The sequence below is a fragment of the Bombina bombina genome, chromosome 5, assembly GCF_027579735.1.
Source record: "Bombina bombina isolate aBomBom1 chromosome 5, aBomBom1.pri, whole genome shotgun sequence".
NCBI classification, from domain to species: domain Eukaryota; kingdom Metazoa; phylum Chordata; class Amphibia; order Anura; family Bombinatoridae; genus Bombina; species Bombina bombina.
The window spans coordinates 177,058,957-177,079,412 of NC_069503.1; the positions used below are offsets into that span (position 1 = coordinate 177,058,957).

Here is a 20,456-nt window from a genome sequence, read left to right on the forward strand (position 1 = left end):
GTCTGAAGGTTCCCTCTTTTTTGGGAACCACAAACAGATTTGAGAAAAACCCTTATCCGTGTTCCGACCGCGGAACTGGGTGGATCACTCCCATTAGTAAAAGGTCTTGTACACAGCGTAGAAACGCCTCTTTCTTTATCTGGTTTGTTGACAACCTTGAAAGGTGAAATCTCCCTTGTGGAGGAGAAGCTTTGAAGTCCAGAAGATATCCCTGAGATATGATCTCCAACGCCCAGGGATCCTGGACATCTCTTGCCCAAGCCTGGGCGAAGAGAGAGAGTCTGCCCCCCACCAGATCCGTTACCGGATCGGGGGCCCTCACTTCATGCTGTCTTAGGGGCAGCAGCAGGCTTTCTGGCCTGCTTGCCCTTGTTCCAGGCCTGGTTAGGTTTCCAGCCTTGTCTGTAGCGAGGCAACAGCTCCTTCCTGTTTTGGAGCAGAGGAAGTTGAAGCTGCTCCTGCCTTGAAATTACGAAAGGCACGAAAATTAGACTGTCTAGCCCTGGGTTTGGCTCTGTCTTGAGGCAGGGCATGGCCTTTACCTCCCGTAATATCAGCGATAATTTCTTTCAAACCGGGCCCGAATAAAGTCTGCCCCTTGAAAGGTATGTTAAGTAGTTTCGATTTAGAAGTTACATCCGCTGACCAGGATTTTAGCCACAGCGCTCTGCGTGCCTGAATGGCGAATCCGGAATTCTTAGCCGTAAGTTTAGTTAAATGTACTACGGCATCAGAAATAAATGAATTAGCTAGCTTAAGGGTTTTAAGCTTAAGTGAAATCTCATCTAATGTCGCTGAGTCAAGGGTCTCTTCCAGAGACTCAAACCAAAATGCTGCCGCAGCCGTGACAGGCGCAATGCATGCAAGGGGTTGTAATATAAAACCTTGTTGAACAAACATTTTCTTAAGGTAACCCTCTAACTTTTTATCCATTGGATCTGAAAAGGCACAGCTATCCTCCACCGGGATAGTGGTACGCTTAGCTAAAGTAGAAACTGCTCCCTCCACCTTAGGGACCGTTTGCCATAAGTCCCGTGTGGTGGCGTCTATTGGAAACATTTTTCTGAATATAGGAGGGGGTGAGAAAGGCACACCGGGTCTGTCCCACTCCTTAGTAATAATTTCAGTAAGTCTCTTAGGTATAGGAAAAACGTCAGTACTCGTTGGTACCGCAAAATATTTATCCAACCTACACATTTTCTCTGGGATTGCAACTGTGTTACAATCATTCAGAGCCGCTACCACCTCCCCTAGCAATACACGGAGGTTTTCCAGCTTAAACTTAAAATTTGAAATGTCTGAATCCAATTTAATTGGATCAGATCCGTCACCCGCAGAATGAAGCTCTCCGTCCTCATGCTCTGCATATTGTGACGCAGTATCAGACATGGCCCTATCATTATTAGTATACTCTGTTCTCATCCCAGAGTGATCTCGTTTACCTCTAAGTTCTGGCAATTTAGACAAAACTTCAGTCATAACATTAGCCATGTCTTGTAAAGTGATTTGTAATGGCCGCCCTGATGTACTTGGCGTTACAATATCACGCACCTCCTGAGCGGGAGATGCAGGTACTGACACATGAGGCAAGTTAGTCGGCATAACTTCCCCCTCGTTGTCTGGTGAATGTTGCTTAACATGTACAGATTGACTTTTATTTAAAGTAGCATCAATGCAATTAGTACATAAATTTCTATTGGGCTCCACCTTGGCTTTTGAACATATTGCACAAAGAGTTTCCTCTGTGTCAGACATGTTTAAACAAACTAGCAATTAGACTAGCAAGCTTGGAAATACTTTTCAACTAAATTTACAAGCAATATGTAAAAAAACGTTACTGTGCCTTTAAGAAGCACACAAAAAAAACTGACACAGTTGAATAAAAATGAACCGGATTAGTTATATCAGAAAAAAATGTATAACAATTGACAATATAAGCGTTTTTATCACAGTCAAGCACAGTCTCACAGGTCTGCTGTGAGTGATTACCTCCCTCAAAACTAGTTTTGAAGACCCCTGAGCTCTGTGGAGACGTCCTGGATCATGCAGGGAGAAAAAGACAGACTGTGACTGAATTTCTGATGCGTAGTAAAAGCGCCAAAATAGGCCCCTCCCACTCACACTACAACAGTGAGGGAAGCTCAGTAAACTGTTTTAATTTAAAACAACGACAGCCATGTGGAAAATAAAGCCCAAAACAATTTTCACCAAGTACCTCAGATAATTAAACGATTTAACATGCCAGTAAACGTTTAAAATCTAATATATGAAATATCATTAAAAAGCCTGCTGCTAGTCGCTCACACTGCAAGTTAGGCTAAAAATTATATGCATACAGTATTTTCCCAGTGAAGTGCCATTCCCCAGAAATACTTAAGTGTAAACATATATACATGTCAGCCTGATACCAGTTGCTACTACTGCATTTAAGGCTGTACTTACATTATATTGGTATTAGCAGTATTTTCAAAGTCAATTCCATTCCTTAGAAAATAATATACTGCAACATACCTCTTTGCAGGTGAACCTGCCCGCTGTCCCCTGATCTGAAGTTACCTTACTCCTCAGAATGGCCGAGAACAGCAAACGGATCTTAGTTACGTCCGCTAAGATCATATACAAAAACTCAGGAAGATTCTTCTTCAAATTCTGCCTGAGAAGGAAACAACACACTCCGGTGTCGTTTAAAATAACAAACTTTTGATTGAAGATATAAAAAACTAAGTTTAATCACCACAGTCCTCTCACACATCCTATCTATTAGTTGGGTGCAAGAGAATGACTGGGTGTGACGTAGAGGGGAGGAGCTGTATAGCAGCTCTGCTTGGGTGATCCTCTTGCACTTCCTGTTGGGGAGGAGTTAATATCCCATAAGTAATGATGACCCGTGGACTGACTACACTTAACAGGAGAAATATATATATGTATATAAGCATATACATATATATTTACACTGCGGTCTATGAGAACACACAGTTCCCATAGACGGCAATGTAACACCCCATTCACAGCAACTTTAAAGCCCCAAAACTGCCTACTGCAGTTTTTAATTTTAATAAAAACCTATAATGCCCTCTATTTTGAAGGCATATGGGGCACTTTTAGAAAATTAACCAGAGATAGAATCTCTGGTTAATTTTTGGAGAGCTAATTACTACCGCAAGGTTGCAGTAGCAATAACCAGCCACTTTGTAACGCACAAATTTGCCCATTTACTGGAGCGTGATAATTTTGCGATCCACTTGTAATCTAGCCCAAAGTGTCTTAAAAAAATGAATCAATAAAAGTGCCTCTATTTTGAAGAATAATTTTATATACTGTTCAGTACATACAGAAAGTTTCAATCACTTAATTAAAAGCTATTTTAGTAATTTTTAATGCATTTTATTCAACATTATTGCTCTTAACATGGTACAGACAACACAGAACATGTATGTAAAGTAAAAGGAAAAAATAAAAATACAAAAGAAAGTTTATTTAGTACTTAAAAACGATACAGTACAATATTATCAGTTAAATTCACTTAAAACACTAAAACGTCAAAAGGTGTGATTTATTTGTACACACAGTGCTTTGTTACACGACTCATGAAAACTGTAATATAATGTAAATACATTTGCATACTACTGGAACAAAAAGACAATTAAATTTTTCCCTGCGCACATGCGTGGATTTAAATGCTGTTAGTATTTTCCTCTGCAGTATTGGAAAAGTAAAATTAAAAATGAATTGGACTATAGCTTTTGAGTAAAATTCTACTTACACTTACAGTATGATTAATTATGTATGTACAGCACATGATACACCATTCTATTACAGAAATAGCTATTACAAGGGGGTCTATAGAGTTAATCATTATTTGTTAATTCCAAGAAATGTTGGCCAAACAAATAATAATTTCAAATGAATGAGGGATTTTTATTAAGAGAATGAGTGTGGGAGGAACTAACAGGAATTCCATATTAATAACTTGTTAATAGTTAGGAGAATTATTGATGTTGATACAGTGTGGGGCTAGATAGATTGCTCTTAAAGGGACATGAAACCCAAAATGTTTCTTTCATGATTCAGATACGGTTTGACACAACTCTGCAATTTACTTCTGTTATCAAAATGTCTTCATTCTCTTGGTATCCTTTGTTGAAGGAGCAAACATATTTTAAAATTGCATGCTCTATCTGAATCTTGAACAAAATGTTGTGTGTCATGTCCCTTTAAATCTATGTTTAGCTTTCTTCTGTGTGAAACAAAGCTTAGAGTAAAATTAACATGTGACATATTCCACCCAGCCTACCTGCCACACTCTACATTATCATCTATTTCAACACATATCAAACAGTGGGTTTCTCACAGAAATTATTTACATACTGCTTGTGCAAGTTTCTCTGGGATCCCCTTTGTTCAGAAATATGTATGTATTGAGTACTTGTAAAGCTCGGCTAATCACCCGTAAGGGTCTCAAGGCGCTGCTCATTTTATCAACCTCGGAAGGATGAAAGGCTGAGTGGACCTCGCTTGGGATCGAACCTGCAACCCTTGGGTTGCTACAGAACTCAGCCACAGTGCCTTAGCATGCTGAGCTATTTGTTCAGAAATAGACATATCTAGCTTTGCCATTGCTTTTTGGTAATTAGAAGACCGCTAATTGCAGCTGTGCACCACACTTCTATAATTTCCGGAAGTGAAGGGGTTAATTAGGTAGCTTAAAAGGTTAATTTTAGCTTTAGTGTAGAGATTAGCCTCCCACCCCCTCATGATCCCTCCCAAAACAGCTCTCTTCCCTCCCCCATCGGTAACCCCCATCTTTGGTACTGACAGACAATCTGCCAGTATGAAAATAAGGTTTTTTTTTCTTTCTTTTTTTAAATAAAATATTTTTTATTAAAGGGACAGTCTACACCAGAATATTTATTGTTTTAAAAGATAGATAATCCCTTTATTACCCATTCCCTAGTTTTGCATAACCAACACTGTAATATAATACACTTTTTACCTCTGTGATTATCTTCTATCTAAGCCTCTGCGAACTGCCCCTTATTTCAGTTCTTTTGACAAACTTGCATTTTAGCCAATCAGTGCTGGCTCCTAGGAACTCCACTTGCGTGAGCACAGTGTTATCTATATGAAACACATGAACTAACACCTTCTAGTGTTGAAAAAATGTAAAAATGCCCTGAACTAAGAGGCGGCCTTCAAGGGCTTAGAAATTAGCATATGAACCTCCTAGATTTAGCTTTCAACTAAGAATACCAAGAGAACAAAGCAAAATTGGTGATAGGGCGTGTAATTTAAAAAGTTTCCAATTTACTTCTATCTGAATAATGAAAGTTTGTTTTGGACTAGACTGTCACTTTAAATTTTATATTTTGTGCAGTGTAAGATCCCCCTTACCCCCCCCCCCAACAGCTCTCTAAACCTCCCCCTCTATTACCCGCCATCTTAGGTACTGGCAGCTGTCTGCCAGTACCTATAAACTGCCTTTTTTTTATTATTTTTGTACATATTTTCTCTAGTATAGTATCCCCCCACCCGCAATCTTTAGTTAGGGTCCCCCACACCCCCTTTTCTGTAGTGTAGCTGCCCCATCCTTTCCTGACCCTTTATTTTATTTTTTCTGTAGCGTAGGGACCTCCCACTCCATCCCTCGCCCACCCGTCACTCGCTTACCGCCCACACCTCCTGCTGGCACCAACAGAAGATCTTTACAGGCAGTAACACACACACAGTGTTACCATCTTTAACGATCAGGCATCTGCCCTCATATGGAGCCGGAGCACTGAGAGCGCGTCGGCTCCATATGCGGCAGATGCCTAAATCTTCAGGCGCTCCAGCTCTCGACTGTAACTTAACAGCATTTTACAAGGTAAGCAATCTCCACCCCAACATTGGCAACAATTTTGCACACTCACTCTCAGCACAAGATTCACATTTCAGTAAGGCATCATAACCCTTAAGACGTTCCAAGCACAATTATGCTCTACACTAGCATAATCTACACTCATTATCCCCTGAATATACTATAGTTTATTACCTTTTATCTGAGATCCCTGTTAACCATCGGTCAGTTTTTGGATACAACTTAACTATGCTGCCCAGAATGCATTTCTCAAATATTGATCTTCTGATTTCCAATTATGTAAAACCCTGCTTTGGTATCTTTGTTTATTTTGAAACTATGAGGAAATGTCTCTGTTGTGCAAAACAGATACATCAATATACATAAGGACTTGCAAATAGTGACAACTGCTGCAGTGGTGGAAAGTCTCAATTCTATACAAACAACAGAAATATAATAATATTCAGTCCATGGACAGTCATCAAAAAATGGTTACATAACTTGTGGCAGAGTGACAAGTTTAACATTTCATCACAATTAGATAAGAAAAATGAAACTCTTTAACTCTTTCAGTGAGCCCATAAGCCCTTTTACAAGCACAGAAAATATCTTAGGTGCTATGATGTTATGTCAATATAAAATATACATATTTATATCTGATATGGTTGTATGTTTATGGTCAACAGTGTTGCATATCTCCCAACATTTGAAGCTGAGTATCACGGACACAGGAGGTTAATAGGGGCCATCACTATTTTGTGGGTGGAGCGGTGTTGGGTGGGGAGGGATCATGAGGGGTTAGTGGTGGGATTGTGGGTGTGTCTGGGCAGTTTATGGGCGTGTTTGTGCATTTTGTGGGTGGGGCTAAGGGGAAGTATGCAAATAGGGACATATGGCTGTTTCATAGGGACACTGTGACAGAGTAGAGAATCAGGGATTGTCCCTCTCAAATAGGGACAGTTCGGAGGTCTGGTGTTGAACAGCATGATTGTGCTGGAGCAATGGATCCTCATATTCCACTTAGTAGTAAAACATAGCATCCTTTAAAAGTATCCTTTATTTCAACTATTTAAAAGCATGTATGACAGTAGGGAATCTTTCATATACAAAGGAATCACCACCCCCATTGAAACAGACGCGTTTCATGCCAAACAGCCCTTGTTCGCTGATGAACAAGAATATGTTTGTCTGGATTGGCTGGATAAGATAGACAAGAACTGAACCTAAAGGAAGGATGCAGCTGTAGGCTTCTTGTACTGCAAGACATATGTTCTGTAGCTAGAATATAGGTCACTAATTTTTCATGAAAGCAAACAAGTAATCTGCTGCTTTAAATGCATGACTGAAAATAAGGAATTCCATGCCCCATTAATACTTTAAGAGGCAAGCAATGTCCTATTGATCAAAGCCGACATAACTAAAATAACAATCTTTTACTTCTATTAAAAAAGGGCCATGTTCACTATAGCATTGGTGATTCCATATAGTAATTACATATCAGATTTTTGGACGCACATTTACTGGGAATGTTAGTTGATTAATAGCCTATATATCTCAGTTTGCATGCAGACCTAAATAGGAGAAATATTTTACATCATCATAAGAGTTTTTCGTAAATATCTGAGTTTGCAAATGAACAAAAGAAAAAAATATTTTAGGCTTGTTTGTATAGCTTAGCAAAATATAATTAAACTTTTCATTTCTACCCCCACAAGGAAATAGCAATATAGAATATTTTGCAGTACCAATATGTGTTTGGGATTAATAAATGACGTATGTTCACCTAATTATTTTGTTCTTGTTGTATTTTTTGGAACATCTGGGCATCTATTGTTTGACTTACTGCTTTATATGACCGATGATATGAACGTTCATGAGCTCACAATTAATTCAAATCAAAACCCTGTCAGATGTTTACTGGACGTAAAAATATTTATGATGAAAAAAAGGGACATGAAATCCCCAAATTTTTCTTTCATTACTCAGTTTAAGCATAAAACTTTAAAAAAAATGTTCTAATTTAACCTATGAGGAGAGGCTAGCCAAACTGGGTCTGTTTTCTTTAGAAAAAAAGACGCCTGAGAGGTGACATGATTACTTTATATACATATATTCAAGGCCCATATACAGAGATGGCAGAAGCTCTGTTTATTCCAAGAAAATTGTTTCTGACAAGAGGTCACAATTTAAGGTTGGAGGAAAGGAGATTTAATCTCCTGCAACGGAAACTTTTTTTCACTGTAAGAGCAATACAATTGTGGAACCCATTACCAAAGGAGGTAGTGAATGCCAATACATTTAAAAATAGTCTGGATACATTTCTGTATATAAACAAAATTCAAGGATATGATTGCTAGTATTACATGGATCACCTTTTAATGGGGTTATTTAAGCTTAACTGGAGATTTTTGTAAGTATTTTAGATTTGTATAGGTTGAACTCGATGGACTTCGGTCTTTTTTTCAACCTTATCTACTATGTTACTATGTTCTATTATCAAATTTGCTTCATTATCTTGGCATCCTTTGTTAAAGAACAGCAATAAACTTCTGGGAGTTAGCTGAGCAGATTACAGGAGTCATATATGTGCAGCCACCAATCAGAAACAAAAGCTATCTCCCAGTAGGGCATTGCTGCTCCTAAGCCTACCTAGGTATGCTTTTCAACAAAGGATACTAAGAAAACAAAGCAAATTAGATAATAGATGTAAATTGGAAACGTTGTTTAGAATTGCATGCTCTATCTGAATCATGAAAGTTTTATTTTGACTTTAGTGTCCCTTTAAGTGCCTTCCACTTACAATGATTGGAGGCACAGAAGATAAAAAAAGAAGATAAAAATCTTACAGAAAGTCACTTTGATCAAATATATAACTGCAAGCATTAAAAACCACTATAGCTTACCAGTCAGGAGAAAACCATTAATAGTCTACTTACTGTTAAATTACTACTAATCCAGAGCTAGTTAGAGTATTAGATAAAAGGGACACTAAAGTCAAAATTAAAATTTCCATGATTCAGGCAGAGTATACAATTTAAAAATTACTTTCCAATGTACTTCCATTATCAAAATGTGCCTGATCTATTTATATATGCAAACTCTTTGAGGCACCAGCTCCTACTGAGCATGTGCAAGAGTACACAGTATGTACGTACTGCATATGCTTTTTGTGATTGGCTGATAGCTGTCACATGATTACAATGGGATGTAAAATGGAATTAACTTGGAAAATCGCCAGAAAAAAAAAAATCTACTGCACATTTGAAATTCAAAGTAAGTTCTGTTGCATTTTCTTTTTATTATGTATTTTTCAATTATTTAATTCTATTGTATATAATGGCCCTTTAAAATCTATAGCCCTATATATGTATGAGACTACAAATGTAGAAGATTTAAGGTAGACTGGGAGAGCAATTGAAGTGTTGAAAGAAATGTAGTTTTTAATCAATAGATATGAATATATTAGCCTAACATATGTCACCAATCTTAATGAAAGTTAAGATGCAAACTGATTTTATACTTAGAATGTGTTTTTATTTAGTGAAAAAATAAGTAGCAGTTACTGAGTTACAAAGCTTTAAATTTGCCTTATTCCGCACACTTGCTCAGTAGAAAAAAGGCAAGAAAATAAATCAAGACATGCTCAGTAGTGTATCCCATAACTTCTGTTAACCAAGATGGCTGCAGATTGGATCTGTAAAGGATGGCAACTGTCCTTGATTCCCATGTATCTTGTATCACTGACACAAGGGTACTGTTGCGGCCACAGTACTCCTCTGTAGGCTAAACATATTAGTTATTTCTTACTTAAAGGAATAGTCTAGTCAAAATAAAACTTCATGATTCAGATAGAGCATGTCATTATAAGCAATGTTCTAATTTACTCCTATTATAAAAAATGTCTTAGTTCTCTTGCTATCTTTATTTGAAAAAGCAAGAATGTAAGCATAGGAGCCAGCCCATTTTTGGTTCAGCACCTGGGTAGCACTTTCTGATTGGTGTCTAAATGTAGCCACCAATCAAACAAGTGCTACCCGGGTTCTCAACCAAAAATTGTCCGGCTTCTAAGCTTACATTCAAATAAAGATAGCAAGAGCACAAAGAAAAATTGATAATAGGAGTAAATTAGTAAGTTGCTTAAAATTGCATGCTCTATCTGAATCATGGAAGTTAAATTTTGACTATACTATTACTTCGAGAACTGAAGATCAACAGCACTCCATCATCTGACTGTAACTACTGACTCCAATGTCCAAAGGCAGATATCCATATATCAGCCAATCACAACAATGCAGTGATAGCACCAATTAACGCTCCAGGGAAGTGTGAGGGTCAGCTTGGTTGTGTTTCTATCAGAGGCGTAACTAGAAACCACAGGGCCCAGGTGCAAAAATCTAAGAAGGGGCCCCCCCACCACCCCCACCACCCCTCCCCCCTCCAAAAAAAGGTGAATTTAATACATATTTTTTATTATTATTACATTTAACACAGAAAAAAATGTGAATCAGATTACATGTCTGCAAAAGGAGGTACCCTGTGCCCACAGTCTGTGAGATGGTCTGACCCCCTATTACTGTATATATATAGTGACACTATTTAACCCCCTAGTACTGTATATAGTAAGATAGTGACACAGTCTGTAATCTGCCGGTGAGATGGCTGGCCTGATCCTACCCGCCCAGTACTTTATAAAGTGACCACAGTAGTCTGTGACATGGTCCAGCCCCCCGTACTGTATATAGTGGTACTGTATAGTAACACTGTTTACCCCCTGCCCCCCCCCCCCATGCTGTAGTAACAAGGTCTGTAATTTGCTGGTTCCACAAACATACACAAACACACATACATGCATAAATACACACAAAGTCACATACATACACACACCATACACACACATAAACACCAATGAGTAAAACAGAAACACTAACCCCTGTAGTCATGTCACACTCACATGATATCAGTGCAGGCAGTGGTAGGGCCCAGTCGCACCTGCGACCTCTGCACCCCCTGTAGTTTCGCCCCTGGTTTCTATCACTGAAACTACCATTATATTGAATTATGATAGTACTGACCGAGCAGAGTGTATGTTTTCAATGAAGGGTTTAATGATTCAACTAATAAATGCTTGTCCAATGGCAAGAAATTGTAGGCTCTCTATACATAATAATCAATAGTAACTAATGATTATAATAATAATACAAGCAGAAACACTAGTTTAAATCAAAAAATAGAGTGAATAATGTTTATTTAGTAACAAGGCTTGTCATACTGTGCCAGCTATATGCCCAAGTGAGTCCTCCGACATAAAAGCAAACACATGGTCCAGCAGGCTGTATTATGAGAGTGAGCTCAGCTTTGCCTTGCTCTTTGTGAATGCACAAATTAGAGCTTGATACAGTTCTCTCTACCTCAACTGAGCAAAGCATTGAAACTAGGGTTGCCACCTCAGCCATGTTTTCCTGGACACTTATACATGCTGCAGGGTGTGCAGGGAAGAACATGTATAGTGTATATGAATAGTGCTGTCCAGAAACACAATACATGTTCCTCCCTGCACACCCTGTAGCATGTGTAACTCATAAGTGTCCAGGAAAACATGGCCGAGGTGGCAACCCTAATTGAAACACTGGTATCAGATTTAAAGGACAAGTAAATACAGGTTGATTTGCATAATCGACACATGCATAATAAAAAGACAATGCAATAGCACTTAGAAAAAAAAAATCTACTCATTTAAAGTTCAGACTGACAAATTTAAAAGTTATGTTTATTTCCACTCCTACTGTATCATGTGACAGCCATCAGCCAATCACAAATGCATATAAGTATATTCTTTTAATTCTTGCACATGCTCAGTAGGAGCTGGTAACTCAAAAATTGTAAATATATAAAGACAGTGCACATGTTGTTAATGGAAGTAAATTGTAAAGTTGTTTAAAAGTGCATCCTCTATCTGAAGTATGAAAGTTTAATTTTGACTTGAGTGTCCCTTTAATGGAGATAAGTAGGAGGGTTAGTAGCTCTTTATTGCAGTTGGTGGAATTTATTTATTGAGGAGCCACCCATTATGTAGTTGGGAGTGGTTTCCTATTCCCTCTTGTAGCAATGGCAATGTAAATATAAGCTAAAAACTACCTTTTACTAGTCAATTACAAAGCAGAAGGGAAACTTCAGACACAACCAGACGATCATGTAATGGAATAAACAAAAAGTTCTACAGCTACAACATTAAAGCACCTCCAGTAAATCAATTCTTCTTTTGTATAAGAATTTACATATTTTTCTGCATATAAGATGCAATGAACATATGAATGTAATGTAAATGCACAATGAATTTTGAATATGAAGTGCAGAAATCCAGAAAAAGTTAGCATATGCCAACTACACGGTATGTTTATGGAACATTAACCCATTGAAAACAGAAAAATAATTAGAACATTTTATTTCTTACCTCTAAGCAGATAACAGATCCTTGATGGTTTCTGAATATTTTCAGTTGCTCTCCTGTGACCACGTTCCATCGGCGGATTGTGGAATCTGTGCTGCCAGAAAACAGTTCCCTGTTTGAAGTATCCAGGACAATACACAAAATAGCCCCCAAATGTCCTCTTAATGTCTGATAACAGCATCCACTGGAAGCTTCCCAGATTTTAATAGTACAGTCTGTGCTCCCGGTGACAAGGAACTCTTTAACCTCTTTCCCTTCCATTTCAGAGGATTCGAGTATATCAGAAGAAAAGTGAGCTAGGGTCAGCACACAGTTTCGATGACCCTGAAACTCTTGGAGATGTCTACCAGTGTCCACATTCCAACAACGGGCTGTCCTGTCATACGATCCACTAAAAATGTAGTCCTTGGCAACCAGTATCCTGCAAAGAGTAGATAAATTAACTTGTTGGGGGGGGATCTTAAATTATGTCCTGCAAATTAAGCTTACGCTCCAACATTTACAAGAGGAACAACCATCTCCAAAGTTTTGTAGCATTGAAAGTGCAAATTTAACAGATCAGATCTAGCAGTACATAACAAATAACCAAAAATGGCCACTAACAAGTCAAATTGCAAATACATTTGTAAAAAGTGATGGTCAAAAATAAATCCAAAAGGCAAATGTAATGTGTATGGCTCACATAGTATCAAGTAAAAGTATTGATTGTCACTTTTCTCTTTAAGAGCATTTCTTAAAGGGATATGTTTTTTTTTCTTTCATGATTCAGATAGAGTATACATTTGAAGAAGTTTCAAATTGACTATTATTGCATTTACTATGTTCTCATGGTATTTTTTGTTGAAGAGGATAGCTAGGTAGGTAGCGTGAACGTGTTTGAAGAATATACTGCAACAGTTTTGTAAGAATGTTTTTAAGAACAAGATGGCAACAGTGTTTGTTCAGTGTATAAAGTTGTTAAAAAAAATTATTTTATTATTCAGATAGAGAATACAATTTTAAACAACATTCCAAGTTACTTATATTATGTAATTTGCTTCATTCTTTAGGTATCCTTTATAGAAGAAATAGCAATGCACATGAGTGAGCCAATAACACAAGGCATCTATGTGCAGCCACCAATCAGCAGCTCTTGAGCCTATTTTGAAGTGCTTTTAAACAAAGGATATCACGAGAATGAAGATAATTCGATAATAGAAGCACATTGGAAAGTTGTTTTAAATTGCATGCTCCCTCTGAATCATGAAAGAAAAAAATTGGGTTTCATGTCCCTTTAAAAAATTGGGTTTCATGTCCAAGTGTTCTTCTCCAATGGGGGCCGCTTGAGCTGAGTAAGTGCTGCGGAACTGGAAATACTAGGAACTGGCTGTGACATTTACCCAAGTAGTAGTGCATGGTGGGAGTTGTAGCCCGCAATACACAATTGTCTATACTTTTCTAGTGAGTGATCATTCTGGAACTGTATAACAACGTAATAGCAAGCAGTGCATGGTGGGAGTCTACACAGGATACTTCTCTTAACTTGTGAATCCCTATATAGAGCATTAACTACTGTAATTATAAATCTTAGAAATCGAAAAAGATTGTTATTTTTCTATTAAACAAGGGAGGGCCAGATGAAACTATCTTGAGGGCCGCATATGGCCCCAGGGTACTTTGAGACCATTGCTTTAAAGGGAATTGAACAGTGCTTCCTTAGTAAAAAAATAAATAATAAAAAAATATATCTTAAATCAAAGTAAACATAAAAATAAACAAAATTAGTTCTAATGTCACATGATGACAGAAATCCTCTACTGATTATGGGTAGTAATCTGACTGGAACTATTTTAAAAGGTGTCTCCTAGTAACACCTTAAATGAAAACAAAAACCTATTCTTTCCTGTGGAGACTCCAGCCACATTGAGTGGCTGTGACAGGAGGTAATGCACAAATAAAGTTATAAAAAGGAATTAAAGAGAAAGTTCTCTTACAATGATGAATAATACATATTGCACTAATTTCAATAAAGTAAAACCCACTGCTGAGCAAGTTCCGAGTTTGTTTGTATGAATGAGCAAGTTCTGATTTTGTTTGTATGAATAAACAACCTCTGATTTTGTTTGTATGAATAAGCAAGCTCTGATTTTGTTTGTATGAATGAGCAAGCTCTGATTTTGTTTGTATGAATGAGCAAGTTCTGATTTTGTTTGTATGAATGAGCAAGCTCTGATTTTGTTTGTATGAATAAGCAAGCTCTGATTTTGTTTGTATGAATGAGCAAGCTCTGATTTTGTTTGTATGAATGAGCAAGTTCTGATTTTGTTTGTATGAATGAGCAAGTTCTGATTTTGTTTGTATGAATGAGCAAGTTCTGATTTTGTTTGTATGAATGAGCAAGTTCTGATTTTGTTTGTATGAATGAGCAGGTTCTGATTTGGTTTGTATGAATGAGCAGGTTCTGATTTGGTTTGTATGAATGAGCAGGTTCTGATTTGGTTTGTATGAATGAGCAGGTTCTGATTTGGTTTGTATGAATGAGCAAGTTCTGATTTTGTTTGTATGATGAGCAAGTTCTGATTTTGTTTGTATGAATGAGCAAGTTCTGATTTTGTTTGTATGAATGAGCAAGTTCTGATTTTGTTTGTATGAATGAGCAAGTTCTGATTTTGTTTGTATGAATGAGCAAGTTCTGATTTTGTTTGCATGAATGAGCAAGTTCTGATGTGCTTAACAAAATTCTGTCAGTGAGTATGTAATTATACTGATTTATCCTTTTTTTTTTTTTTTTATCCTTTCCCCCCTTATTTCTGTTTTATGCCTCATGACATATTGTTTGATACAGGACAGCTGGGAGGAGTTGTAGAAGATTGCGCCAGAAACTGAGAGTGGAGTAATATTATTTATATTTGTATAAAGACATTATTGTTGTCTATCCTTTTAAAATTCAAATTATAAAAATGTAAACACCTTGAGATTTTAATATAAATGGTTTAGTTATGTGTAGCAAAAAAAGACTTTGCAAATGACTCATTATTTATTTTGCCCCATTTTCAGGTAATTTAGCTCTGAAACGTGTGTATTTTCTCATTCTCAGAACTGAAAAAGCACACTGCAGGCTTCTCAAGGCTAACTCTTCTACATAGCTTTACCTAGTTAACTTTAGCAGATAACAACTGCAAAACAATGCACTTTATACTCGCATAATGAACCTTGCTAGCCTTGTCAGCTGCATACTGAAGCCCAGATTGGCTCCTCCAAATGAGGCAAGTGTTGGATGGAGTTTGGCTACTGAAAAACAATTGAGGTATGGGTTAGGTTCCAGAAGGAATGGTTGTAAATCGAAACCGTTGCAAATTGAAACCCAGTTTATATTGTAAGTCAATGGGAAGTGAGGGAGTTAGGTTCCAGGCCCCTCTCAAAATTGTCATAAGTAACACCTAATACATTATTTTTAAAGCTAAACAGCGTTATAAACCTAATTAAATAATCACACAACAGACTGTATCATCAAACTAAGTTTAATGAACAAAAACATTTTTTTACTTGCATTTTTCTGCAAACAGTTCTCTGCATTGTTAGCATATTAGATAATATTGGGTCTGCACGTCTTCTATGCATTTCAATCTGGAGTGATTTATAGGCAGTTAGGCACCCTCACCACAAGCAGCTGTACAGGAAGATAATAGGGAAGTGGCTGCTAGATCTTGTTGCTTGAAAGCTGCCCGATAGCAACGGTCTGTTCTGTGCACACAGATTAATTTCAGTCTGCTAAACTTGCATCACTTTGCTGCAACACAAGCGGACAGCTCCACCTACTGGCTATTTTTATTAGTGCACTGCTTTCCAATGATTTTCAATAGCAGTCACATGAATGAAAAAAAGGTTGTTATTCTGAAACAACGCAAATTGAACCAGTGTAAATCGAGGGCCACCTGTATTATCTACTTGTTTTTCATTACTGTTTTTGTATTACAGCATCTCTATAATTCTTATAGCCCCATAAATTATTTTTCTCTTTCTAAAAAAGACTTAGTTGTTGCAGCATTTGATAATTCATACCATGGTGTATATACTTTACTAATAATACACTGCACAAGGGTCAAAATGCTGTAATTCTAGAATATTCGTTTCCAGGCTTATGAAATTGGCATAGGAGTCTAAATAGGAGCTTATTTGTCCTTTATACTTCATTGATTTAGAAGAATATACCTCTGTTCTACATAGGTCACTGTTTGCTTCCTCAGAACAAGAAGAAATAAAATTGCAGTTAAAAGTTAAAGAAATACAGCTCACAATTCATATGTTCTTAAAGTTTATTTGTATTTGATTTGTACAAGTTCACAATTCATATTATGTTCTGATCTTTGAGTTTATTTATACAAGATCTTTTTCATACTTTGTTAAAATCTTTGAGGCTTAAAAGGACCAATCAATACAGTAGATTTGCATAATAAACAAATGCATGATAACAAGACAATGCAATAACACAAAGGGGCCGATTTAGCATTGCATACGCTTTCAGCATTTATCATTGCACAAGCAATACTGGTGAACTGCTTGTGCAATGCCGCCCCCTAGCAGGGGGTGCCAATCAACCCGATCATATGTGATCAGTTGGATTGATGTCTGCAGCCTTAGAGGCAGCGGACGAGTTCTTAACTCCTGTTTCCGGCGAACCTGAAGGCTAGCGCAGAAACAGGGGTATTTGGCCCCATTCGGGCCATGATAAATCGGCCCAATAGTCTGAATTTGAAATGAGAAGTTGATTTTTTTCTGACAAATTTTAACATTATGTCTATTTCCATTCCTACTGTATTATCATCATCAACCAATTACAAATGCAAAACGTATAGTCTGTGAATTTTTGCACCTGTTCAGTAGGAGCTGCTGACTCAAAAAGTGTAAATGTAACAAGACTGTGCACATTTTGTTAAAGGGACACTGAACCCAAATGCAATTTTAATTCTAATTTACGCCTATTATCAATTTTTCTTCTTTCTCTTCCTATCTTTATTTAAAAAAGAAGGTATCTAAGCATTTTTTTTATTCAGAACTCTGGACAGCACTTTTTTTATTGGTGGATGAATGTATCCACCAATTAGCAAGGACAACCCAGGTTGTTCACCAAAAATGGACCGGCATCTAAACTTACATTCTTGCATTTCAAATAAAGATACCAAGATAATTAAGAAAATTTGATAATAGGAGTAAATTAGAAAGATGCTTAAAATTCCATGCTCTATCTGAATCACGAAAGAAAAAAATATGGGTTCAGTGTCCCTTTAATGGAAGTAAATTGAGAAGTTTTTTTTTTTTAAATTGCATGCTCTATCTGAATCGAGTGTCTCTTTAATTTTCAAAACTTACCCTTTATTGCTCAATGCTCAGTACAAAAAATGCTGACGCTAATTAGAAACTTTGATCAGCAATACAACAAATTAATCTTACAAAATCAGTTTATGCCCAGTAAAAAATAAATAAATCATTATTTATACTACCAATACCATCCTCACACCAATATAAACCAATGCAGAGGGTCAGCAAACCATTTCACATACAATACTGAGCTATAAATCATACAACAAATTATAAATTGCCAGCTGTCAGTTTAAGGTGCTGTTAGTTCTATCTCTAGCTTCACAAAACATTTTAATGAAACAGTAAAGTCAAAATTAAACTTTCATGATTCAAATACAGTAGCTATTTTAGACAACTTTCCAATTTACTTCTATTAACAAATTAGCTTTGTTCTCTTGGTATCATTTGTGTAAATCTAAATAGGTTTATATAAACTCAGAAGCGTGCACGTGTCTTTAGCACTCTACGGCAGCAGTGTTTTGCAACATTGTTTGTAGCAACGCAATACATTTTTACAAACACAGCTGCCATAGACTCCTGTGCTCCTCAGCCTACCTAGATTTACTCTTCCACAAAGGATAACAAAAGAACAAAGCAAATTTGATAATAGAAGTAAATTGCAAATTTGTTTAAAAGTACATGCTTTCTCTAAACTATGAGAGTTTAAATAGACATGAAAAATAGTGTCTAATTTACTTTTATTATCAAATTTGCTTTGTTCTCATGGTAGGTAGCATGTGCATATCTGAAGACTACATGTCAGGAAATAGGGCTGTCATCTAGTGCTCTTGCAAATGTATAAGATAACTGCTGCCATATAGTGTTTTAGACACCTGCATGCTCCTGAGCTTCATCAAAGAATATCAAGAGAACAAAGAAAATTCCAGAGTCCTTGCTGGGCAGGTTTGCACATGCGAATACATTGTATTAGACTACTCTGGAGGAACTGGTGATTTGAATGACCAGTGGAACTCACTAACAGTTTCTTATTACAAAGTAGCTACATAATGATCATTATGGTTCACAACAAGGTAAATTGAATGTATCTGGATTACACATGGCTATAGTGAAGTTCCGTAAAACCCACCTGTTAACAATGGATGTGTGTCCTGTATAAACAATCAGACATTGTCCTGTTGACACCTCCCACTTTCTCACGGTATGATCGGCACTGCACGTGTAAGCAGCTTCATCGTCCAGGTGACAAAAGGTAATGTAGCTTTCATGCCCTGAAAACAAATAGTGCACGTAAGTGAGAGATCAGTCTCAGCAGAGCGTGGAAAGATTAGCACATACAGGGGCTTATCAGCCAGGCATAGGACACAAGATCGGAGAAAGGCAACTTATACCAAACTTATCTTGTGAGAGCACACACAGCATGTTCTTTTTAATTATAGGGGCAATGCAGACATTTTAGAAATTTGATTAAAGGGACACTAAACCCAACATTTTTCTTTCATGATTCCAATAGAGCAGGCAATTTGAAACAACTTTTTAATTTACTTCTATTATCAATTTTTCTTCCTTCTCTTGCTATCTCTATTTGAAAAGCGGGAATGTAAGCTTAGGAGCCGGCCCATTTTTGGTTCAGCACCCTGGGCAGTGCTTGCTGATGGGTGTCTAAATGTAGCCTCTATAAAATGTAAACATTTTTATAAATAAATCCTCTCTAGGGCCAAGGACAATTTTTTTTTAACAAAAGGAAAAGGTGTTTACTATCCTTTAAACTGATGATCTCAAAGGACCATAAAAAGTCATCATTTAACCCCTTAACGACCAAAATACAGTTAATTACCGAGGACGTGTGGCGTACGTCCTTGGTCTGGAAAGCAGCTGGAAGTGATCCTGCTCGCTTCCAGCTGCTTTCCGGTTATTGCAGTGATGCCTGGATATCGAGGCATCCTGCAATAACCCCCCTTGGCCATCCGATACAGAGAGAGCCACTCTGTGGCCCTCTCTGCACCGGACATCGGTGGCCGGTACCGTTGGTGGGTAGGAGCCAGTTTGGGATGCGGGTGGGCGGCCATTGATGGGCCGAGTGGAGGGGGGCGGCGTGCGTGCATGGGGGGCAGCGTGCAGGCGCGTGCACGGGGCGGGAGCGGGAGGGAACCGCTACACAGCAGAAAAACAAAGTTGATCAAAGTAAAAAAAATTTTTATTTACAAATTGCATCTAAGCATCTAAGGGTGTCTGGAAGGGGTGGGGGGTTGGTCTTGGGGGGGAAGCTACACTACAGAAAAGGGCAATTAAAAAAAACACATACTTTTTTTTACTAAACTGGGTACTGGCAGACAGCTGCCAGTACCCAAGATGGCGCCCATTAAGGCAGAGGGGGAGGGTTAGAGAGCTGTTTGGTGGGGGATCAGTGAGGTTGGGGGCTAAGGGGGGATCCTATACAGCAGCATATGTAAATATGCTAAAAAAAATAAAAATAAAAAAGCCCAAATATAGCTTTTATTTTAGTACTGGCAGAGTTTCTGCCAGTACTTAAGATGGCGGGGACATTTGTGGGGTGGGGGAGGGAAGAGAGCTGTTTGGGAGGGATCAGGGGGTCTGATGTTTCAGGTGGGAGGCTGAGCTCTATACTAAAGCTAAAATTAACCCTGCAAGCTCCCTACAAGCTACATAATTAACCCCTTCACTGCTAGTCATAATACACGTGTGATGCGCAGCGGCATTTGGCGGCCTTCTAATTACCAAAAAGCAACGAGCGATATATGTCTGCTATTTCTGAACAAAGGGGATCCCAGAGAAGCATTTACAACCATTTGTGCCATAATTGCAGAAGCTGTTTGTAAATAATTTCAGTGAGAAACCTAAAGTTTGTGAAAA

The 20,456-nt window shown here is 37.6% G+C and overlaps 1 protein-coding gene across 1 annotated transcript in view; it reads right to left on the reverse strand.

The window, feature by feature from the left end:
• Positions 1-20,456, reverse strand: part of WDR86 (WD repeat domain 86) — a 119,714-nt gene that overhangs the window by 89,660 nt on the left and 9,598 nt on the right. Inside the window, exons 4-5 of the mRNA XM_053713796.1 lie at positions 18,712-18,853; positions 12,288-12,705 (exon numbers count right to left, since the gene is read on the reverse strand). Of these exons, the coding sequence (XP_053569771.1) occupies positions 12,288-12,705; positions 18,712-18,853 (560 nt within the window). The remainder of the gene's footprint in view (positions 1-12,287; positions 12,706-18,711; positions 18,854-20,456) is intronic.